Below are 26573 nucleotides of genomic sequence, written 5' to 3' on the forward strand. Positions count from 1 at the left end.
AAGCACCAAATTTCCGCTTTCTGCAATAGTCCTGCAATACATTCTTATCACCTGGGTACCTTCCACTGTTGTTTCAAATGATGGCTTGCACTGCTTTCTCTTCTATGGTTTCGGACATCAAGTGCTGCTAGCTTAACCTAACTGTCAAGCTCACGTCGGACAAAGGTTGGACTATTACTTACCCTCCATGCTCAAGGTGACGTGCAACCACATTGAGGTCCGTCGTCTTCTGGCTAGGCTTGGTGCTTCCATGAGTTCCATCCCTTGCGAAGTCAATTGGAAAGTCCTTGAATTTAAGGAGTATTTGTTTTATTCAATTTTTCTGCTTCTCTTTTTTGCCAAATTAAGCCACTTGTTTTGTGAGGATATGTGGTTAGTTTTATGGATGGATTGATGAAGTTTAAACAGGGTGCAATCTAATTGTTCAAGCAGGATCCATTTAGGTCTATTATTATTAATTGTGAGTGAAACACTTTAAAAGTTTTCAATGCATCTAATTTCAAAGCAAGTCTATTCAAGGCTGTTCATTTTCATGTAGGAGTTGGACCTTTCAAATAGGTTCATTTTGTTAAGATTATCTGTAACACTCTCAATTTCTTTGAGTTAATCCCTCTTTGAGTTCAAGTCCATTTAGTTAAAAAAATCTTTCTCTTCCATCTCTTTATCCTGCTATATGAGTTCACTTGGATAAACTCAATTTGGGCAATACGAGTAGTGATAGACCACTATCAGATATGGGCTCGTTGGGCCCATACTAGGAGCAAAAATGTAATTTCACGTATTATTTACCCATGTTGTAAAAATGCAATCTCTCTCTTCTCAATAACAGTACATAAAATAAGAATAACAGTATAAAATCAACAATTGGTCTTAGGTGCATCCTTATGCACCTAAGATAGGTGCAACAAGGGAGGGCCCAAAACGCACGGCCCAAATTAATAACCCAAACAACATATCCGCGATCCGCCAAAATCAACACTACGCTCTACAAAATGAACATTTAGTAAAAAAATATGAACATGAAAAAAAAATGAACATTTAATAATAAAAAATGAACACGTAAAAAAAATGAACATTTAATACTTATAATGCATATGTTTCTTCTTCAAAATATATATATATATATATATATATATATATATATATATATATATATATATATATATATATATATATATATATATATATATATATATATATATATATATATATATATATATATATATATATATATATATATATATATATATATATATATATATATATATATATATATATATATAATGCATATGTTTCATAATCATATTATTTTTTATTTCTTCAAATTTTTATGTTCATAATTAAATGCATTATATTCATAATAATATTTTATATGTTCATACATAATTTAAAATATTCATAATTTTTCGCATATTCTTAGTTGCACACTCATGCATATTTACATTATGAATATTTTATATGTTCATACATAATTTCAAATATTCATAATGTAAATTAGTTGCACACAAACCAATAATAACAGTATAGAAATTAATAATAACTAAGCATCGACAAAAAATTACTGGCGTCAATTTCGACCGAACTCAGCGATTTCCAGTATAGAACTCACCGTTTTTAATGGCTAGAGTCATAATTTTGTGTCTCTTGTTTTTGGGTTATGTTTTTTTGGGTGGTTTCCGGTGATTTATAATGGAGGTAGTTGCGTGTTTTTGGATTTCGACCAAGGTAGTAGCTGGTGGGGTGGGCTTCTTGCTGTCGGAGGTGAAGGTGTGGTGGGCGGAGGTTTGGCCGGCAATGGGAGCTATCCATGGAGGTGGGGAAAAGGGTTTAAGGAAAGAAGAAGATGAAGAGGAAAGGGGAAAAAATGTGGTATTGGGTAGTATTACCCAGTATTACCCATACCATGGTAGTGGGTAATACTTACTCGACAATATCTCTACCTACAATGCCTTATTATTATTTTTTAAAGACAAATACAGCAAATTCAATTTATTAAGTTAAGGTTTGTCAAAATTTGAAAATTTTAAGGGAACGGATTCATATAATTATGTTCTTAATTTATATCCGTATTCTACAAAAGCTTTATTTGTTTCTCTTGATAATTTTAGAAAAATTGTTATTGTGATTTTTTCTAAATAGGTAAAATATATTGAAAGAATGCAATGAGAAGCTAAAAATAATAATGTTCGAGAAGCAATACAATATTAGATGGACCAATAATACCAAAATAGAAAATTGGTATATCTACCCTCAACCTTGAAGACTAATCATAAATATGTGGGACAGAGGAAATGATACACATGTTTTTAAAGTTACAACTTTATCATTCCCAAAAAAGACTAATAAAATATCTACCATCATCATCTATATATTAATATATTTATGAAAAATTTAAAGTACAGTCGCTTGTACCTTGCTTAGTACAGACAAAAAATACGAAAGAATATGTAGTTGTCTTGTAAAAAACATATAGATGTTTTATAAGAACAAATAATTGTTTGGAAAATTTGAAAAGAATAATCCCACATTTAGCACATCTGCTCAAATTAATCCTACATTTGCATATTCAAGAAATAATCCTACCTTGTACCCCCATTTTCCCAAAATGGTCCTTTTTACTTTCAACCTAAACAGGTTAGATTTTTTTTTTTTTAAAAAAAATTTCCTTTAATCCCTCCTCTCTCACCTTACCCCTTCCATCACTGTCAACCACCTCTACACCACCACCCACATTCTTAATTCGACACCACCACCACCACACACCAACTCCCACGCAGTCACCGCACAACCACTTATCCCTGCTCCACCCTCCACGTACAACAACAAAAAACCACAAATCACTACTAATCCCCACCTTCTGCAGTCCCCATACGACCATACTCAACCCCAACGCAGAATTCCAACTCCAACACCCCTGCCTTCTCTTACCAATGTGCACTACTTGCGAGCTCTGGCACCACCAAAAGCTTACCCCTCGGGCGAGCCGTTTCAGTCCGGCGATGAAGGGTGTGGTCGTACACGGGCTGGGAGTTTATTTTAATTATTTTGTTTTTTTAGTTATTTAAAAATAGGACCAATTAAAAGGTGATAAGTGTCAAGTCACCTTCTAAAACAGGTTACTAATGTCATAAATCGGTAAAAGAACCATTTTGGGAAGATGGAGGTATAAGGTGAGATTATTTTTGGAATACGCAAAGGTGGGATTATTTTGAGCAGATATGCCAAAGGTGGAATTATTATTTTCAAATTTTCCTAATTGTTTTATAAAAAAAAAAAAAAAAAATCTAATTTTATGTTTTTTTATATAATTTTTATATCTAAAGAACATTTGCAATATTAATAAAGAAATATATATATATATATATATATATATATATATATATATATATATATATATATATATATATATATATATATATATTATACAAAGGATTATATACATTTGTATGTTCTTTTCATTTGTATAATATGTTCTTTCCACAAAGCGTCTGTACGATGCAAGGTACAAACGCTTGTAGGAACCACGCACTAATATATTTAAGAATTCCATTGCTATTGTTAGAAATTAAACATGTGACTATGCCAACAATATTTTTTACAGTTATAAATTTTCTTATGTGGTTGACTATATCGTGTGACTAGGGTTACTTATTCAGGGTTAATTCATGACCGACTGAGTAACCCCTGACTAAATAAATACCTGACCGACTTAGTAACCCCTGAATAAGCAACTCAAGTCACAAATAAACTGAAGTAGGGATTAATTTTGACGGATGGAGCAAAGTTCGGATTAATGGTGACTATTTTTCCAATAAATAAATAGGGTTTAGGCAACCTAAAATGTCCATTTTTAGTTTAGCTCAAAAATCCGCTAATTTACAAGTTTGGGCACAATTTTCCAGCTCAGAGCCTATTTTTCAAGGTTAAACTTCAGCCGACCTGGCCTGTAATCACCTCTAAGTAACATAGAAAGAAATGGTAAAACATCTTACTAGCTAGTATTTACAATCAAGGATGATATAGAACTAATTCAATCTTTATAGGGTAGAAAAGCTGTGGATTTAATTATTGGTTGGAAAAATTGCTCCCATTAATCTGAACTTTGCCTCGTCTGCCGAAAATAATCCCAACTTTCGTTTATTATCTATTGCACCCAACTTTAGGGGGTATTAATTTCTATTGCACCCAAATGACCTGCAACCGATAAATCAGGTAAACATTTCTGTTTTTTTTTTTTTTTTTTTTGCGCACGTGTCAACATGTAATTGGTTGAAAAAAATAGGAAAAAAAAATTAAAAACTTAAAAAAAGGAAAAAAAAAAAAAAAAAAGACCACCACCAGCAACCCCCCAACCACCGCCAAACCCTAACCGTTCCCCTAGCCCCACCGAACACCGGCCGGCCGCCGCCATAAACCCATGAAAACGGCCGGCCGGAACCCCTAAATACTGAAAACCACCCCGCCAACAAAACCTACCCCCGAAATTACCCTGTGACGCACAATCCCACCTCAGAAACCACCATAACCACCACCCTGAAAATCGCACCTAGCCGCCGTAAACCCGTCGAAACCCCACACAGGCGCCGAAAATACCACCCAGCTACCGATAAACCGCCGATAATTACCAACAACTTCATCCCAAACATCCCTAGACCGGAAATTCCCACCCAACCTCTTGGGTGGGGGAGGGGTTTTTGGGGGTGGGGGAAGGGAAGGGGTGGGTTTCGAGGGAGGGGGAAAGCTGGGCGGTGATTTTCGGCAGCAGGGGAGGGGGTTTTCGGGGGTGGGGGTGATTTCCCGGCGGGGTTGGGGTGGGGGTGTGGTGGCAGCCGCTGGGTATAGGTGGTTTGAGGGGTTTTTTTATTTATTTTTGTTTTTTGTTTTTTTTTAAAAAAAATTTAAGCCAATCATACGCTAACACGTGGCTAAATAACCTGCTACATCAGGTTAGATGACCTGTTGAGTGCAACGAAAATTAATACCCCCAAAGTTCGGTGCAATAGATAATAAACGAAAGTTGGGATTATTTTCGGCGGTTGAGGCAAAGTTCAGATTAATGAGAGCAATTTTTCCTTATTGGTTAGTCAATCCATGGTTGGTAGTAAAAATAGAGATCCATCAACTTTTTTACAAAGAAAGACAATTATTGTCTTATTGCAATTTATTCTTAATGTAGGGTGAAATAACAAATTTATGGATCCAATGCCGACATACCAAATATACAAAAATCTTCTACGACTACATTGTACATTAAATTATTTATATTTATTAAATTATTAAATTATTGTTACTACTTGTATAAAATTAATCAATAGCATTGTCTTCTAAGATCCAAAAGGCAATCGTTTTCTAAAAGAGGGAACCAAATAGCCAGTGCCAACAAATCAAATTAATATCAAAATCAAAGAGATGGCCCCTCAATCAATCTTCCGTCCTCATCCCTATATTTTAATATTATATCATGTTTTATGTCATATAAATCTTTATCTTTGACCCTAACTTAATAACTCATAACACCCCAACATTAATTAATTATTAAATTAATACTTAATTATAGTAAATCTCTTTAATTAGAAGTTTAGAACAAACACCATTAACCTTGATACCAAATCCAAATTCATTAAATCCCCAATTTTTTTCCTGATTTCTTCTCCAACCCATTTAACTTCTAACGTGCAAAAACTCTTTCATGCTCCCTTCAATTTTCTTAAATGCAGAAAATTTATTTGTGGGTCCAAGATTAAAGGTTTCAGTCTTTTCTTCTTCTCTCTTCTAGTATTATAAGTTGAATTAATGGTTGATTAAACTTGTCGATTTCATATTTCTTGATCAAGTTGTAATCTTTAGGTGCTTAATTTTTCTGGGTTTTGATCAATTGTTTTTGAATTGCTCTTATTTGTGCATATAATTGTAGAAATGTAAAATTGAATTTAGGGTTTATAGGGTTTTGTGATTATAATAATTAATCTTTGTTGGGATTGTTAATTGGAAAATTTGCAGTGAAATGGGTATATATTAGGAATTCAGCAGATTAATCTTGGGGTTTGAGAAAGAGGGATTGAGTAATTTGTTTAGAGGTTGAAGATTAAGTTTTGGTGTTGTTGAATTAATTTGGTGGAAAGTTGGATAATTCAAAACTTAAGGGTTTTTAGGAAATGGGTTCTTCTGGTTTTCCTGTAATATGTCTTCTACACTCAGTAATTGCTCTTGCTTGTGGAGCTATGATGATGTTTTATACCAAAGAAATCGCGGTATTTGGTCATGGTAAAGAAATTGGTAGTAAACTTCAAGGATCAACCCCTCATGATGAGCTATTAATCCAAACATCTGAATCATTTTCTGGGTTGCTTCTGTTTGTGATTGGATTTCTTCTGTTTATGGTTGCATTTGTTAAGGACAATAAGTTTCAGAGCTTTTTTGCCAAGGGATGTGTGATCCTACACCTTTTGATGGCTGTTTGGAGGGTATACTTTGAGACGAATGTCGAGGATCTTGCCCATGATTTGCCTAGGCAGGTTGTTGGCGATGTTGCATTAGCACTTTCATGGGTTTTCTTTCTCCTCTATTCGTGGCGAGAGAAGTATGATTGAGTGTTATGGTAATGGCCTAATGGGGGTTGTGCAAAGTATTTTTTTTAGCTTTTACAATGGAAATTGCTGATCACTACAACTATTTCACATTCTTTGGTTGCACTCGTGCACTCTTTAGTGATCCAAAGAATTTGATTTGAAGATCAACTTCGACAAACGAATTCTTCAAAGGTTTTTAATGCTTTCTGTGCTGCTGATTCAGTTATGAATTAGGGTCAAATTATTGTAAAAGCAGAGCTCATATGCCAGTTTCATGTGCTACCCTGGTACCACATCCTGAATAAAATTGGCCTGTGTGTTATTGAGTGTCCTCTTCCCTGTAAAAAAAAAATGGTAAAGCTTGTCTATAACTGCTAGCTTGTTATCTTTAAAATCTATCCAATCTGTACAGCACACAGTGTAAATTTCGTAAATAAATGTCACTTGTCATTGTAAGTATTGTTTGGTTGATATATGATACGATCTTATACGCATGACCATCTGCACTCTTCTGTTAGTTCTGCTTCTGCACTTAAAGGTTGTTATTATAGAATCTTTCGATGTCTTATTACCAGTATTATTTGATTCCTCTGTTGATATTGGAAGACCTATAATCATATCAAAACTAACAGGTGAAATCTTGCTCTTTTAGCAAGCAGAATGAGCTCGTTATAGGCAGTATACAAGACAAATTATAATCTCCATCTACTGCGAAAATAGTCTTTACTTGAGTGAAGTTTTTCTGATGCTGAAGTATGTGTCTTTGAATGACTACTATTAGAGCTCAACAATCTTCGATGTTACAATTTGATACATCCTAATGTGAGAGATAAATTACCAGTTTGGCAATTTGTGGTGCTAGTACTCCTTTGGAAAATCGGATTTGTTCAGTGCTTTGTCCAGGTAGTTTAGTTATCTTCATGCTTCAGATTGTCTTATGGTGTTCAAATCAAGGTTTGCACCCTGCAATTTGGTTTGCAAGTACGTTAGACATGTCCACAAATCACACGTGCCATTTTTATATTACTCTAGTTTGGGGCTTCAGGCCACTGGCCATTTCATGGGTGACACAGCGAATGTGGAACACCCTCTTCTACTGATTATGCGGTTATGCCTGTTATCTCATGGATGTTTAATACAAGTAGAAGTTTGTAATGCTTTTCTAACCGTGTGTTTTGGTTCCTCTGTGATTGTATTGTATTAAAACCGAAAGCTAGGCTTATAGCAAGCAGAAAGATAATTTTAATTTTCAACACTAATGTTTTACCGTATAAGTAACAGTAGAGTGAAGTCAGTGAACCATATTAAGTGCACACAATATAAGTGTGTTCAATATGCATGAATTAAGGCTAAAAAGCCAATAGCAGAGCGATTTTCCTCAATATTATTGAAGCAAACAACAAATTTCTATCATGCACTTGTTTAAAATAAATTCTCAAAGTACCGTCCATATAGGATTGGTCTTTGGTTCAACCTAAAACCACTAATGTCAGCACTAAATTCTAGTCTCTTTGTATCACTCTAAATGTAGATGATCTCTCCTAAGACTCTAATAAATGGATATTATTCATATGAATATCAAAAGTCATACTTGTCCCGGGTATTGGGTAGTTAATGAGTCGATGCACTAGTTTTTTACCTGAACTGTTAAACCCAACTGTTTCGAACCGATCCGAAAAGGAACCAAACCATTAAAATTCCATTTTTTCCAACTTGAAACCGAATTGAATCGAATTTGTGCAAATCGTTAATGACTTGACCCGTTATCAGGTCAAATCATAACAACCGAAAATTGAAACCAACCTAAACCAATTATGTTCGAACCCGATAATAATTCAATCCATATTAAACCGAAAACCGTTTAAACCCGACAAAAATCTGATTAACCTGAACTCTTTCAACACGTAACCCGCTGTGACCGAACCATTTATAACATGTAACTCGTAAGGGCCAAACCATTTACAACCCATAACCTGTTGAGACCGAACTGTTTACAAACCGTAATCCATTATGACTGAGTCGTTTGCAACTCGTAACCTAATATGTTTATGATCTGATCCTTTTCAACCCACTATTCAATAAACCAACGTATTGACTTAACTCGGTTATAACCTAACCCGTTCCTACCCATTATTTGATTAACCAGACTCGATAATGTGACCGAACCATTTATGTAACACCCCAATAATTCTCCCTTTTTCAAACCACTTACTTTAAATAAAATAGTGGAGAACCATTGACATGTTACCGCCACGTGTTAAAACGTTAAGGCTTTATCAAAGTATCGCAGCGGAAAAATCAAACTTAAGTATTTAAAATAACACAATTTAGAAAACGAATAAGTCAAAGCTTACAAATTGGAACCATATAAGGCCCTTATTTAAAACCAAACCAATATTAAAAATCCAAAACATAAACGAAATAGCAAAGCATAAATAAGTTCAACACAAGAATCGAATACTCTCAATCACACCAATCCCTTGACAATGCGTTTGTCAAATCCCTTAACTTCACATCATCAAGCTAACCTGTGCATACTGCTCCCCAATAATACAAGTGTAATAATTGGATCATCACAGGGTCATTGAAAGGCGAAGGCCATGACCAAAAGAAAACACACACAAAAGCACGCAATCAGCAAAGCTGAGTACATACAAGCTACAACGTACCAAACCTAGCATGCTCAATTAATTAAAGTAAATAAACATACAATGTGAATTCAATAATCAAGACTCCACACTTAAACAATTCAATTGACTCAACATACTACTAACCAATTCCAAACACTTGACTCATCATATTCAATTTAATAAATTTAATTTAGTTTGGAGTAAGCAATAGACCAGGTTGTCCAATCCAGGTCCCAAATGACCATTTGAAATAAAAGTTTAGCGCGATGCAAGAATGGGCGCGACTCCATTCTCACAAAGTTAGTCTAGGATAATCAACATTACTAGCTCAATTAAATAATGTAGTTCAAAACTACATAACACATTGTACTCTGAAAATAACCTTTATCAACTCAACCTCGAATAATAATACAAACCTTTACTCAACTCTTTATCCCGTAAGTGTGCCATGCTCATTGTTCTATACCTAGCCTTGGACATGGGTAATTCGAATAAAACCAACAAGTATAAAAACTTGAATACTCCCAATAACTAGAAAACACCTTGAACCAGACCACATACGGGTCAATTCCCACTGTAGGGGACCATAGAAAAATAAATAATAAAGATGGTACCTCATTCTTAACTCATGATCATTATCTCATTACCAACATGCCAAGGACTAAGGTCTATAACGCCGAGCCTCAAACCAATAACAAAATAATCATTCTCAACCTTTTGATCGCATAGTCTGATCAAATTATCGTTCACGTGATAATAAATAATATCTCAATAATGGCACATGTTCCCAAATAACATAACAATTCACTTCATAAAACGTCTCAACCCTAATAGGGAAATAATACTAGCACCCAAAAATAATCAAATCCCAACCCAAAAATAATACTCTTCATTAGCAACCCTAAAACCTCGATAAAACAATACTCCTTATGGAAACAACATTAGAACCCTAGAAAAATAACACAATCATTCAATATAACAATAGTAGCAAGACAATTAAATCAGATCATATCATAAAATTATATACGTCAATTATATATACATACACTCAAGCATATGAATATCCAATTATACAATAATAATATAAGGTAATAATTAATAAATTCATTCCATTTAAACCATTAAATTTCAATCCTTTACTAATCCAAATGTGGTTAACAAACCAATCCAATAAAATTATGCTTGTATCAACATTCCATACAAACAATTAATCCAATATAATTCAACATGTTTGCATCCATAATTCCATACAAACATAATCAATTCACCAAAACATGTCTCATAAACATAAGCACATGAATTAATTAAATGTATAACCAAACAATTTTCATCCAAGTGTTCTCTAATCATGAAACTAAGTTCTTTTCTTTGGTACCTAAACATGATACTACTTACAACGAAGTAGACATGTACGTACCTCATACAAACAATCCTTTTGAGCCACTTTTAATCACTTAAAATTCTCCTAGGGAATAATCACTTCCTAGAAAACAACCAACAATTAATATTACTATCCCAAGTAATTTCCAACAATATAATATGATGAAAAACTTATTAAAATAAATAAAACATATATTTATATGCTTAATTAACTTTAAAAATAATTAATTTTATTAATCAAACTCAAGGATAAAATTTTAAAAATAAAAAACTTCGTTAAAAATGAAAAACTGCCCGAAAATCATATTTAGAGGCAGAATTTGGCCACGAGAGGGTGGTGCTCACTACCAAAGGTAGTGAGTCTTTCTTAAAACATCGTTTCCACATGGAAAACACTACTTTTTTGTCAAAATCGGATGAGTTCAGAACCTGATCGGGATTAAAACGGGATTAATATTAACGAACCGAAATCTAAACATTAAAATACGAATTTACGTGTTCAAAATAATCTGGAAACTAATTAGTAATATAATCACCAAAATTTCAAAACATCATTACTATAAAAGCCCTAAATCAATTGTTCATAAAAACCCTAAAATCATGATTTTCAATAAATTGAAACCCTAGGTTTATAATTCATAAAATATGAAATTTATAACATAAATATAATCTGAAATTTATAATCTTTATACCATTAAAATATAATTTAATACTAAAAATATAATCTTTATACTAAAATCAAAACCCAAAACAATTAAAATAACATTAAGCAAAATAATGAAACAAAGGAGGATGAAAATAAGACTAACCTTTTTGTGTGGGAAATTTTGGGGATGTATGGGGTATTTATAGGAGAGAGAGTGGTGTAGGGTTAGTTTTAAGATTGGGCCTCATAAAATTAATGGGCCAATTAAGAAAAGAAAGTGGGTTTGGTTTGTTTGCTGGATATAAATTAGTGAAGAAAGGTTCATAAAAAGTTCTTTGTAATAAAATCGTTCATCAAACCCAAAAATAATTTGAAACTTTTGAAATTAAATCCGAAAAAAAATACAAATAAATATTATGAATAAAATATAATTTCATTAATAATATATTTAAAAATACGGGGGATTACAATCTACCCCTCTTAAAAGAAGTTTCGTCCCGAAACTTAGCACAAAATCCCATAAATTGCAAAACTTTTGCATAAAGCCATTTCAAAAATTACAAAATTATATCCCAATTGTGTCATAATATCGACACTAATACTTTATCACCATTCCAATTTACGCACTTCACTAGATGCGTAAACAAATAAAATCGCTATGAAAAGCATGAAAACACCATAAAATAGCATAAAATAGGGTAAAAAGCGTGAAATTATACGCATTCTACCCCCCTTAAAGAACAGGAGTTACGCCCTCGTAACTCACCTCATTAAACAACTTAGGTTATCTCTTTCTCATATCATCCTCGGCCTCCCAATGGCTCATGTTTTCCTCACTTTTCGAGTATACCAAAATATCATCAATAAAAACAACTACAAACTTGTTCATGGAATACTCGATTCATCAAGTCTATAAAAATTGCAAGTGCATTGGTCAACTCAAAAGACAAAACTGTAAACTCGTAGTGCCCATATCTAATCCTAAAAGCAGTCTTAGGTATATCCTTATCAGCCACTCTTAATTGATGATACCCCGAACGTAAATCAATCTTGAAAAACACACTAGCTCCCTTCAATTGATCAAACAAATCATCGATCTTGGGTAGTGGGTACTTATTCTTTATTGTGACATTATTTCAACTCTCTATAATCGATCCACAATCTCATGCTCCCATATTTCTTCTTCACAAAATACATCCAAAACTCATTCACAATTGGCACATCTTCCACATTCACTTACTACTCATTTCCAAGTCTTGCACACAACAAAAGAACAAAGGATGCCCCTTACGTACAAGTTTTGACAACTTTAACGCAGAAATAATCCCAATACCATTTGGTTTCCCAAAACGTCTGTAATACACAATCTCCCCCAAAGAACTCCTTAAGTAAACATTCTTTATCTCACAATCAATCTTATATTAGCTTATAAGTGGCTAACCAATCTATTCCCAAAATGACATCAAGGTCATCCAACTCAAATTCTATAAGATCAGATGGAAAATCAGTCTCTCCAATCCTCAAAGGTAAACCCTTATGTATCTTGGTGCACCTCACAACCTCACTAGTAGGCAAACTAATAAGCAAGTCAATCGAATTTGGTTCAACTAGTCCTAATAGCAGCAGCTAAAGCATCATTGTTAGCCATCCTCCTTCTCTACCTAGAAATGTAACACACTCTTAGGCTGACATCAGCGCGAAAAAAACTCTTCTTGCTTAATAAATCACATTCATAATCATCAAATATATATATTAAGGTAGAAAGGTGGACATGGCCACACAATCGCCCCTAATAAGTCACTTTCAAAGGAAATGATTATTTATTTTTAATCATTCCTACGCACACGAAAATTAAATAAAATAATTCCCTTGATTCAATTCCACCAAAATTCATGCATCAAGTGCATAACATCATTAAATTAACACACATTAGTAGACACATAATTACATGCTTCACACAAATAAATTAAATCATTTAAACATTTCACATTACACAAAGAATCTCATTCCATTCCATTCCATATGACATGCTTTAATCCTTAAACATGATACTAAGTGATCACTCAAGTTTGCACCATTACATGAACATACACAATTAAATAACTTGCATGATCACTTCATACAATATAAAAGCATTAAGTAATTAATTACAATGCATAAAGAAATAAATAATCTATTCTATACGCCCTTTCTAATGCTACCCAAATCTCACCGATAAGCAAAATAAGCACACAAGTTAGGAATAAAAATAAATAATTAAATTCATTTTATTTCAAAATAACAAAAATACTTTGAAAATATATAAAACAAATAAATAAACTTTTTTTATTAAATGCCGAAATAAATATATTAGAATAGAATAATTTTTGAAAATCTAAGTTAACTTTAAATAAGGTAGTCGAATAAACTCATTAGATTTAAAACGTTAGGCGCCTAAAAACTTTAAATTAATTTTAGTGGTAATTAAATCGAACCTAAGCTCTCAGATACCACTTTGTAACACCCCAATAATTCTCCCTTTTTCAAACCACTTACTTTAAATAAAATAGTGGAGAACCATTGACATGTTACCGCCACGTGTTAAAACGTTAAGGCTTTATCAAAGTATCGCAGCGGAAAAATCAAACTTAAGTATTTAAAATAACACAATTTAGAAAACGAATAAGTCAAAGCTTACAAATTGGAACCATATAAGGCCCTTATTTAAAACCAAACCAATATTAAAAATCCAAAACATAAACGAAATAGCAAAGCATAAATAAGTTCAACACAAGAATCGAATACTCTCAATCACACCAATCCCTTGACAATGCGTTTGTCAAATCCCTTAACTTCACATCATCAAGCTAACCTGTGCATACTGCTCCCCAATAATACAAGTGTAATAATTGGATCATCACAGGGTCATTGAAAGGCGAAGGCCATGACCAAAAGAAAACACACACAAAAGCACGCAATCAGCAAAGCTGAGTACATACAAGCTACAACGTACCAAACCTAGCATGCTCAATTAATTAAAGTAAATAAACATACAATGTGAATTCAATAATCAAGACTCCACACTTAAACAATTCAATTGACTCAACATACTACTAACCAATTCCAAACACTTGACTCATCATATTCAATTTAATAAATTTAATTTAGTTTGGAGTAAGCAATAGACCAGGTTGTCCAATCCAGGTCCCAAATGACCATTTGAAATAAAAGTTTAGCGCGATGCAAGAATGGGCGCGACTCCATTCTCACAAAGTTAGTCTAGGATAATCAACATTACTAGCTCAATTAAATAATGTAGTTCAAAACTACATAACACATTGTACTCTGAAAATAACCTTTATCAACTCAACCTCGAATAATAATACAAACCTTTACTCAACTCTTTATCCCGTAAGTGTGCCATGCTCATTGTTCTATACCTAGCCTTGGACATGGGTAATTCGAATAAAACCAACAAGTATAAAAACTTGAATACTCCCAATAACTAGAAAACACCTTGAACCAGACCACATACGGGTCAATTCCCACTGTAGGGGACCATAGAAAAATAAATAATAAAGATGGTACCTCATTCTTAACTCATGATCATTATCTCATTACCAACATGCCAAGGACTAAGGTCTATAACGCCGAGCCTCAAACCAATAACAAAATAATCATTCTCAACCTTTTGATCGCATAGTCTGATCAAATTATCGTTCACGTGATAATAAATAATATCTCAATAATGGCACATGTTCCCAAATAACATAACAATTCACTTCATAAAACGTCTCAACCCTAATAGGGAAATAATACTAGCACCCAAAAATAATCAAATCCCAACCCAAAAATAATACTCTTCATTAGCAACCCTAAAACCTCGATAAAACAATACTCCTTATGGAAACAACATTAGAACCCTAGAAAAATAACACAATCATTCAATATAACAATAGTAGCAAGACAATTAAATCAGATCATATCATAAAATTATATACGTCAATTATATATACATACACTCAAGCATATGAATATCCAATTATACAATAATAATATAAGGTAATAATTAATAAATTCATTCCATTTAAACCATTAAATTTCAATCCTTTACTAATCCAAATGTGGTTAACAAACCAATCCAATAAAATTATGCTTGTATCAACATTCCATACAAACAATTAATCCAATATAATTCAACATGTTTGCATCCATAATTCCATACAAACATAATCAATTCACCAAAACATGTCTCATAAACATAAGCACATGAATTAATTAAATGTATAACCAAACAATTTTCATCCAAGTGTTCTCTAATCATGAAACTAAGTTCTTTTCTTTGGTACCTAAACATGATACTACTTACAACGAAGTAGACATGTACGTACCTCATACAAACAATCCTTTTGAGCCACTTTTAATCACTTAAAATTCTCCTAGGGAATAATCACTTCCTAGAAAACAACCAACAATTAATATTACTATCCCAAGTAATTTCCAACAATATAATATGATGAAAAACTTATTAAAATAAATAAAACATATATTTATATGCTTAATTAACTTTAAAAATAATTAATTTTATTAATCAAACTCAAGGATAAAATTTTAAAAATAAAAAACTTCGTTAAAAATGAAAAACTGCCCGAAAATCATATTTAGAGGCAGAATTTGGCCACGAGAGGGTGGTGCTCACTACCAAAGGTAGTGAGTCTTTCTTAAAACATCGTTTCCACATGGAAAACACTACTTTTTTGTCAAAATCGGATGAGTTCAGAACCTGATCGGGATTAAAACGGGATTAATATTAACGAACCGAAATCTAAACATTAAAATACGAATTTACGTGTTCAAAATAATCTGGAAACTAATTAGTAATATAATCACCAAAATTTCAAAACATCATTACTATAAAAGCCCTAAATCAATTGTTCATAAAAACCCTAAAATCATGATTTTCAATAAATTGAAACCCTAGGTTTATAATTCATAAAATATGAAATTTATAACATAAATATAATCTGAAATTTATAATCTTTATACCATTAAAATATAATTTAATACTAAAAATATAATCTTTATACTAAAATCAAAACCCAAAACAATTAAAATAACATTAAGCAAAATAATGAAACAAAGGAGGATGAAAATAAGACTAACCTTTTTGTGTGGGAAATTTTGGGGATGTATGGGGTATTTATAGGAGAGAGAGTGGTGTAGGGTTAGTTTTAAGATTGGGCCTCATAAAATTAATGGGCCAATTAAGAAAAGAAAGTGGGTTTGGTTTGTTTGCTGGATATAAATTAGTGAAGAAAGGTTCATAAAAAGTTCTTTGTAATAAAATCGTTCATCAAACCCAAAAATAATTTGAAACTTTTGAAATTAAATCCGAAAAAAAATACAAATAAATATTATGAATAAAATATAATTTCATTAATAATATATTTAAAAATACGGGGGATTACAATTTATAACATGTAACTCGTAAGGGCCAAACCATTTACAACCCATAACCTGTTGAGACCGAACTGTTTACAAACCGTAATCCATTATGACTGAGTCGTTTGCAACTCGTAACCTAATATGTTTATGATCTGATCCTTTTCAACCCACTATTCAATAAACCCAACGTATTGACTTAACTCGGTTATAACCTAACCCGTTCCTACCCATTATTTGATTAACCAGACTCGATAATGATCCGACTTGATTTTAACCTGATATGATTTGAACTGAAACATGCTTCATATTGGTTAAAATTGCTTCCATAGAGACCCAATTCAATCCAAACCGATTATGACCTTAACCAATAATGACTCGATCCGATTTTTGACTAGAAACCCATTTTCAAATCAAACTTGTTAACCAAACTGATTATGACCCGATTACAACCCGAACTGTTTTGAACCATAACCCGCTTTTAAACTGGCTTAACATTTTTTCTAACTGACCCGGTTTAACCCAAACTGATTATGACCCAAACTGAATACAACATGATCTGATTAGGACTCGACCCGAATGTAAACTGCCATTTATAAAACCAAACCAAATTGACCCAATAATTTTCAAAACCGACCCAAACTGACCCGCTAACCATTTCAACCCGTTATAACCCGAAATTACACTCCTAACCGTGTGTCTATATGGGCTGGACTAGATAATATCATGAATTGATCAATAATTGGGCTTTAAGGCTTTAAGTACATTTTGAATTAATGGGTCAAACCTTACTCCGTATTACGTAATTACCCACAAAACAGTAGTACGGTATTACGGAGTACACAGTACAATTTGTACAAACGCCCGAAAATAAAACACGTCGTTTCTGAAATTTTCTTCCTCCTTTCTACAATTCAACCTTTTCTTTGCGTTCTTCTACTATTCTGCTATTCAACTTCATCCCCGTTCTTTTGCTGAATTCTAAGGTATCATCTCTTTCAATTCTTAATCCACTGTTTTATTTAGATTTTGAAATTTGAACAATAAAAAGCAGTTAATTTATCTAATTTAATTGCTGCAACAATTGGGTGTTTCTTGAATAAGAAGAAAAAGGGTGTTTTTCAAACATAAATCCAATTTATTTTATGAATATGGTCATATTTATGATTTATGTTACTGAATCAAAGTTATATGTTCAACCCTTATGTTAGTTTTTTACTTTATTGTTGTATTGCTAGTGTTACATTAGATTGAAGTAATTTAAGTTTTGCTATTTTGATTTTTAGATTATTAGAGGAATTTAAATTGTACCCATTTCTTGTTTATTTCTGATTGCAGTTGGGATTTTTCAGAATTTTTAGGGGGAATGACTGAATTATTATACAAATTTGTAAGAAATGTGGATTGAATGGTTTGAATGTGTTTTTCTGTTCAGGGTTTTAATCATGGGAGGAGTTGCATCCTCTAGTAATGGTGTGCCAGTAGAACAAAAGAACCCGGAAACGGTTTCGAAAGCTTCCGAGCAAGATCAAAAGCCGAAAAAGAAGATATGTTGTGCTTGCCCTGAAACTAAGAAGCTGAGAGATGAATGTATAGTACAGAATGGTGAAGATAAGTGTACTAAGTGGATCGAGGCGCATAAGCAATGCCTTCGTGCTGAGGGATTTAATGTTTGATGAAGAATTGGAATTGGATGTTTCGAATTCTTGAAATTTTGCCAAATAGGTAGTTCTTTTTCGGGTTATACACTTGTTGATCACATTTATGTGAATAAAAGGTATCAAAACTATTTGAGATGAGTATGTTGTCTTGCAGTTAGATATCGTATTTTTGTGATAGAATCATTGAAATTGATCATATAGACATGTCATGATATTGTATGCTACAATTTGCATTCTTGTTGATAAATTTAACTGGATGGTCTGACTATTCTATCTGATGATTGCTGACTTTGATATGAAGCCTAGCCCATCTTTTGCAGTTATTTTGCTATCGTAATTTATAGGATTGCAGAAAAGTGTGTTTTGTCTGCGTTTCAGCCGAGCTTCCAAAGGGATTAATTGATTATCGCTTACCAGTCCTTCTAGAAAGGGTGCTTCTTACAGTCACAGGATACTGTTATCAAATGTATGTGCTATTTGTATGATGTTGTATAATGTGCCAAGTAGAACCGTAGATGTGTTAATATGGTTCACTGTAAGGAACTTGGGGGGTTGCTAGCTTATGAGAAAAAAGTCTTTTTTCAAGAGCCAAGTCCTCTCAAGAATAGAGTTTATAACAGTTTATTAGTGACTCAATTCAATGAGCAAATTGATAATGACATGAGCTATTAGAGAGAACAATCAATAGACCTGAGGACTAGTTATGGTTAGAGACTTAAATTGGTGTTTTGTTGGTGTCCAGAAGTTGGTTGCTTGATGAGGAACCATCTTATATAACCATAGAAGTTAGGAAACTTAGGATCTGAACAGCAGCTTAGTTGAAAATGTATTGTAATACATATTTTTTTTGGCCACATCAATTGGGCCTTCTCACCCAATTATACTTGGTGAGTTGGTGGCACCTTAATATGAGAGACCAAGCATCCATATTAAGTTGCAAACAAACTATTCTTCAGTGGACACAGAGGAAGTTTTAGGCATTTAATCATTTGGCAATTGGCATCAATATGAGTGTAATTTTGGCTTGTGAGATTTTGCATGATTGATAGTTCTTTTTTGGTTGATTCATTTCCTGAGATCACAATTATGTGAATATAAGGTATCTGACAGTTTTAGATGAACATGTTGGTCTGGAAGCAAGATGTCAGACCGGTAGACTCTTGCCATCTTTGTTATGGATTTTCAGAAGTTGATGGTTTAGACATTTCAAGATGTGGTATGCTACATTACATGTTGCTCTTCCTTATTATGATCCATGATTTAAACTATATGGTCTAAATCTTCTGTTTGACATTTGGCAATTGCCATGAGGTCTCGAAGTAGTTATTTAGTAATTATGGTCTCATTTCTTTTTAGTGGATAATCATTGCTTTGGATTTTCTTAATTTTAGCTTCTAGCTAGGGTAGTGGATAATTATTGCTTTGGATTTTCTTAACTATAGCTTCTAGCTAGGGTGTATTGCTGTTAGATAATGTTTTGTTAGCATCTTAAGTAGCTTAGCTGTCTAAGATGAGTGAAGTCAGATTATCGAGAATAAAAGCTTTTATACAGAAGTAGTATGCAGAATGGGAGGTAAACACATAGCCCACATTGGCTGTTATGTAAACTCTCTCTTTTTGTGGTCTTCCCTGATGAGAAGCTTACGCCATAAACTAAATTAAGGAAAAGCTTTGTTGCAGTCTTGGTTATGTCAAGGAAAAATACAATGATCTGAAAGCTTGTGAATTCTTCCATGAACACTTTAGTTGGGTTAGGACAAAGAAGTGATTTGGGATCTTTCTACCAGACCTGGATGAGATTTCATTTGTTGGACCACCATATATGTACTGCTTGATATTGTAAATCATCTTTTCTTCATATGCAACTCAGATTATATTGTTAGGTGAAAATTCTTGGTTATTTTTGAAGAGCATCACTACTTTGCTAGTAGATGGAGCTTTGTGAAATAGATTAGATGGTTTATAAAACACACTATTAGCCATAAGATGTATGATAAGAGTTGGAAAGGTTGTGTTTGCTGCATCAGTTTAACAAGGCATGGAAGGAAAGTAATACTTAAGTTTTGCATGGTAGCTTGCCAATGAACTAAACATAATCAAATAATCTTTGGTTGAGTTTCCTAAATTAAATTGTACTATGTGCAATGATGAGGGTTTTGTTTTCTTATTTTATCTATCTTTCTCGATTTTTACCCCTAGTAATGGGCCAGTTCATTTTGGGCAAGAGTTGTGGTAGCCAAGTCAGACACTTAGATGCGTGTTCATATCAGATTTGAGTACCCGGGTGTGAGTAATATGAGTCCTAGGCAGTTCTTTCCCCTGGATTTTGATCTTTTTTTTTTTTTTTTTTTTTTCTTGCTCCTGTAATTTTTCTTCTTGATATTTGTGGGTGGCTTCTTACCATATTCAGGAAGATGTTACTGACAAAAATACAGAGCAAAGAAGAAAGAAAAGACTACATGACCATTTACAACTGTCGTAGATCCATCGTTAAATTCATTATGTGACCATCTCTCCCAATTCTTTTGGGGCCTTGGGAGCATTTCAAAATTTCTAGTCTTTTAATGCTAAGCTGCAAATAAATTATGTCATGTAACATTGAGTAGATCTTAACTCTTTATAATTTTAGGTTTTGATATACTCATCTAGTCATCTACAGTTGTGACACAGAGTTTGTTCATGATGACTAGAAGAAGATTGATTGTTTGGCATCATGTTAAGTGTATAATATCCTTCTGTGTTTAGTTGAATAAGAGAGGAAAAAAAAGCTGAAAATATTTGTGTATTAGAGAATAATTATAAACAGCAAATTATACTATAATGATATTAGAAGCTCATATGAGTACAGAGCACAAACGTGATCCTCAGGTGTCGAAAGCAAAGTTAAACATATCTCTGTACAGAAATATGTCTCTTATTGAAGTACTATATCATCTATAAATAGCTTATATATATATATCCTAAGATCATATGAGCTACTATAGGTAAGTAATAGGTGCTCAGTGAGGACCGCACTTGCAGTCAATGCATCGGCAGTTGCTGCCGCACTTGCAACCATGCTCGGGACCCTCTGTCATCATGAACTCCGAGTACCTGCAATGTGATGACCATATTGTTTGTTAATCGATGGGGGGTTCGTTGTACATGGGAAAAAACCGAATTAAGCCATTGAACTTACTCAGTCTCGGTGACCACAAAACCATATTGGCTTCCCTTCTTCCTGCAAGGACAGTGAAAGAGTTGTCAATCTTAATCTGATAGGAATTTCACTATGCTTTTAGAAAACTTAGTAAAACAGCACTAAAGTCTATGAACTCCATAAAACAAAACTTACACACACTGGCTCCTGTCAGCACAGTCACAGTTTCCGCACTTGTCTGCCATTGTTGATTGAGAGTGAAAGACTACAAGTTTTGGGATTCAGCGGCGTATGTCCGCGAGTTACTTATAACCTGAGTTTGTGCAATGTAGGTCAGTATTTATAGAGGAAGAGCTAGCTAAGGTTTAGGTTCGATACAAGGGGTTGCTCTAAGAGGATCAACACGACACGCAAGAGAGGCACCATTCAAAGGGAATCTGATGAATTGATGGATTTAAGAAGGTGGTGGTGCCCTCCCAATGTGGGGGATTTTGGCATTGGCATTCTATTCTTCTCTCGAGTCTTATGTTATCTTTTCTTTTATGGGATCGATCAATCGTTTTCTTATCATCTCTTTTGTGAGTTCTAAAGCTTACACTTGGAGCTTGAGACGAACTAAACCTTGTCGAGTAATGATAAATCAATTTCCAATAATCGACCAACCTTAATAATGTTAATTTGTTATTTTGGGAGTGTATGCACGATTTGCCTAAGCCTTAATTTACCAAAATTACTGCTCTGTTTTCAATTTTTCTTGAAATCCACCTATAATTGTCTATTGAAGAAAAAAAATTATTTGGCTAAATATTCTAATTTGAAATGCATGATTTCTTCCTTACAAATGGGGTTTGCATTTTTTAATGTAGTTGATAATTATATCTATCACCCGAAATTGAATCGTCTATTTTGTTGCTATTGAAGCAGCTTTAAGAATCGATAGTGGTATTTCTGTTTTATTGAGAGAAGGCAAATAATTTTGTCCTTCCAAAGTTCCAACTTAAAATTGGGAACAACTCTTGATTATGTATGTAATCGCCAATTACCCTCCATTGCATTTTTTTAAAACCAAGGATCATATAAGAATTGATCAAAGCCGGTAAGACTTAACCAAAGAGGGAACTAGGGCATAGAGACAGAGATGAGAGCATTTACACGTCATATCATGAGTCATTGGCTAAACACCAATTCATCCTTACCCGTACTTATGTATGTTCGAGAGCTAACACCTCATAAAAACTAAAAAAACTTGTACATAACCTTAATCAACAAATACTCTTTGAAAAAGCCATGCGCCCATTGCATCTATGAGAGATCAAATTGCTGTAAAAGGAAAATTAGAAATGGACAATAGAATCAGAATAATTTGCTTTTTTTAACTAATGAGAGGATGAAATTTAAGATTGAAAGGAGATAACAAAAAGGCCCTTTAATTAATTTTAGATGGCTAGCATTACAATTGCTTGTAGCCATGAACCATGACCGAGAATCTTTGATGTGGAAAGTTTAGTCTAGTCTACACTTTTATGGTCTTATTAGTTATTATTATGGTGCAACCTTTTTTATCCATGCAAAAACAAATAAAAACCAAAGTAGTACACAAATTAGGGATTATTGTCACATCTATTTTTTCAAGTGCTCAATCTATAATATTCTTCCTATCAAGTCTATGTCATATTAAAGCCATTTGGATGTATGCTTCTTCATAAGAATCTAAGCTTTAGCAATTGTGGCTCGGCCAACTTGTTATCAAAGTGAGTCTAGATGTTGATATCTTGTACTTCCTCGTTGCGTAATGCATTTGTTTGATTGTCGGTTCATTGGGTGGTTCGTTTAATCTGTTTAATTTGATTAGCTGACCGTATAGTTTAGTTTAGTATAGTTTCGTTTAATCTGTTCGTTTTATTTTTTTTTTTTTAATTTTTTTTAACAAAGCAAACAGAGTAATAATATCAATTAATAGATAAAGAGTCCGACAATACATACAGATTAATCTCAGAAGGGCGGTCATGAGAAAAATTTCACCAAAAGGTTGTCAGGAGAAAATTTCACCTAGAAACTTTTTCATTTTGGCTATGAAGTAATGAAAGCTAACTTTGTAACTAGTATGTTATAAACCTTTATACCAAACTTCATTTTTTGACTGTTTAATGAATTAAAATTAGTGCAAAAGTCAACTAAGTTTTTTTTTAATTATTTTTTTTTTAATTTTTTTAAGGCCTCGCATTCCTAAACTAATTAAAATATACTCTATATAACATGTAAAGTTTGTATTTTATAAATTACAGTCATTTTAAAAAAAAAATATGCAAATTATAACCCGAATGTACTAATAGTTATAAATTGTCACCCAATTCAATTTTTTCACCGATTTGCATGCTGTAAAATATCCCGTCAAGGTTTTAGGGGTTATTTTAGTTCTTATGGAACGAATTGAGCTCAGAATTGACAAAAAAAAAAAAAAAAAAAAAAAAATAAGCGTCTAGTTTTACGCATTAAAAAATATATTGATCCGTGTGCAACTTTTTTTTGCCTTGAAAACGAGGCACTTACGTTAACTATTTGCTGCTAAGTAGCTTGAACTCTTTGCTCCTCTTGCATCTAGTTTTCACTTTCTCCCAATTTTTTTTCAAACGACAAACTTTCCTCTTCAATCAATCATGCAAATTACTTGCATTGCATCTATTAAATCCAAAATATTCCCCCATTCACTTGAGTTGTAACTGTTTATAAGGTCGATTATGGTAACTTGTAAAGTTGGCTGATTTATATACATACACTTTCATCGCTATTGTACAAGATTAAACACGTTGGTAAGGTATTATGTACAAGATTGAGGGATCGGATAGCTTAAGTGGTTAGAGCTTGCCTCTCAATTTCAAGAGATGTTGGGATCGTCTAGTTTTAATTTAATTGGGGTTTCTTTTGGTTACAGACAACATAATCATAAAATATGAACAAAATGAGACTGATCAATAGCTAATAATAAATTCGATGCAATAATATTGATAGCAAATATAATTAGGCACAGGGCCATATTACAAAGCATACAAAGTAACAAATTATTCCAATAATAAATAAGTCTTCTTATACATAATGTATAAGGTACATAATTAAGTAGATTAGAAGCTCATATTAAACAACATTAGATAATATGATAAGGCCTTCCATCTAATGAGGTTGCTTTGCTTAGTGAGAGCAGCATGAGCAGCTGGTGCAGGCGCAGCTAGCGCCGCACTTGCAGCTGTCGCAGTTACCGCCTTCCATCACCATACCATCGTAGAAGCTGCATGATCGAAGGCAAAGAAGAAGCAAGTTAAACACCATCAATGATTTATTTGCTTTATAATATAATAGATTAGATGTTAATTAAGCATTATTACTACTCCCACCGTCTCTAATAGTTCAACTAGTTAAAACTTTTAGAGATACTAGGAGTAGTAAATATTTTGTTACGTTTACGACTTTATATACCGTGATCCCAATAAGAAGAAATAATCTTGACATTTTTGGAACTTACATGACTTCATCAGCCACGGTGTCAATTCCGTACTGGTTTCCCTTGTTGCTGCGAGTGCAAAATTGGTCAATAATATTAACAACCAATATAAAACAAATTGCTCATTTCAAGACAAATAAATTTATATTCAACTTTTTACTAAATTCTTATTGTATTCTTTGTTAATACATATTTTTTTTCACATCATTTTATAATAAAGAACAAAAATCATGTTTTCAAGTCGAGTAATATATTGAATGATATGTATCAAATGTAATTTTGTAGCTGCCATTCGTTTAACCCCTTAGATTATCTCAATTTGTAACACATCAATTTGTAACGAATTATTAACATGTACTAATTTGATATGTACAAAGTTTGATTATGCATAATTAAGCATGAATAGTTAGCTAAATAAAATGCACTTACACACACTGGGTGCTGTCAGCACAGTTGCAGTTTCCACATTTGCCAGACATGTTGATAAGTTGATGAATTTGAAGAAAACTCTTAAGAGGTTTTGAGCTTAATAAGATATTTGTAGATATGAGTTTGTTGTGATTTTATTTGATGTAATATTGCTTGCTATTTATAGATGAAGAAGAGTTGAACAATTGCTTTATTTTTTTTAACTTTAGGAGATATTTATGCAATGTGTGGGTCCAATGGAATACATGCACATTTAGGGGATCCTCTTAATGTAGCGTTTTTTACAAGTGAACCATCCAAAACGAATATTTTGATTAATTTTTCAATTGGTAAAAGGGGTCTTCGACTCATATCCTCCTCCCATTTTTTATGCCTTTTTTTTTTTTGGGAATTTTCTAAGCTATGTTCTTCGGTTTCTAAGCAGTATCTATGCTTTTTCAAAGTTCACCTCATGATATTTTATCAATAATACCCTTTAACATCCATATCCGATAACGAAAGTTAAGTTATTTTATCAACAATGGTATCGTGGCGTTATTAATTTGACACGTGTTCCGTTCTAATTGGTTTAACACTTTAAAAAAAAAAATCAGAAAATAAAATAATAATAATAAATAAAAAGTTATTGATAACGTTAAAGGTTATTGTTAATAAAAATTAGTGAAGTTGAGGGCACAACTTAGACGTTTAAAAAAGCATGGGCACAACTTAGAAACCGAAGAAATTTGGGGGCATAACATAGAAACAAACACCCCCCCTTTTTTCTATGATATTCGAATGTAATGTAATAATTAATCAGGTTTTGATTGATATTTGATACCTTCTTGGATAATTCAGTGTAAGACAAAAATGTTTTTTAAAACTATTAATAAAATTAAGGTCATATTAAATCAAACCCGATTCTAATAAAATCATATCAAAACATCTAATTACAAACAAACAAACAAAATATGTCACTTGTGACCTTTACACAAAATTTAAGTCGTTGGAAGAAAGTAGAGGATTGAATCTCTAACATGATTAGTATGCGAAAATATTAAGTTACATCCGAAAGTTGTATCTATGTTTGCAACTCTAGATTATCTATGTGTATGTAGTTCATAGTTTATAGAAATATATGGAAGTTTGTGCTAGGTGTCGTGGGTTGTGTAATGAATTTGTTAGCTTATGATCACCATGTATTCCTCCATCCCACTTGTCAT

General features: G+C 32.9%; 1 protein-coding gene and 2 long non-coding RNA genes across 3 annotated transcripts; 1 reads left to right on the forward strand and 2 right to left on the reverse strand.

Moving 5' to 3' along the window:
- Positions 1-5349: 5349 nt before the first annotated feature.
- Positions 5350-7025, forward strand: LOC145627204 (uncharacterized). The gene has a single exon (XM_081679600.1). It carries the CDS (start codon positions 6156-6158, stop codon positions 6588-6590), a length of 435 nt encoding a protein of 144 aa, XP_081535726.1. The 5' UTR covers positions 5350-6155; the 3' UTR covers positions 6591-7025.
- A 14078-nt stretch (positions 7026-21103) lies between these two features.
- On the reverse strand, positions 21104-21768 carry LOC145629272 (uncharacterized). The gene is made up of 3 exons (XR_014111628.1): positions 21642-21768; positions 21486-21527; positions 21104-21400 (listed from the first exon to the last, which is right to left on the reverse strand). It is a non-coding gene; the product is annotated as an uncharacterized LOC145629272 (long non-coding RNA).
- A 2651-nt stretch (positions 21769-24419) lies between these two features.
- LOC145629273 (uncharacterized) lies at positions 24420-25531 on the reverse strand. The gene is made up of 3 exons (XR_014111629.1): positions 25372-25531; positions 24964-25011; positions 24420-24729 (listed from the first exon to the last, which is right to left on the reverse strand). It is a non-coding gene; the product is annotated as an uncharacterized LOC145629273 (long non-coding RNA).
- Between the last annotated feature and the right edge of the window lie 1042 nt (positions 25532-26573).

This window comes from Chenopodium album, chromosome 4 (genome assembly GCF_948465745.1).
Source record: "Chenopodium album chromosome 4, dcCheAlbu1.1, whole genome shotgun sequence".
NCBI lineage: Eukaryota > Viridiplantae > Streptophyta > Magnoliopsida > Caryophyllales > Amaranthaceae > Chenopodium > Chenopodium album.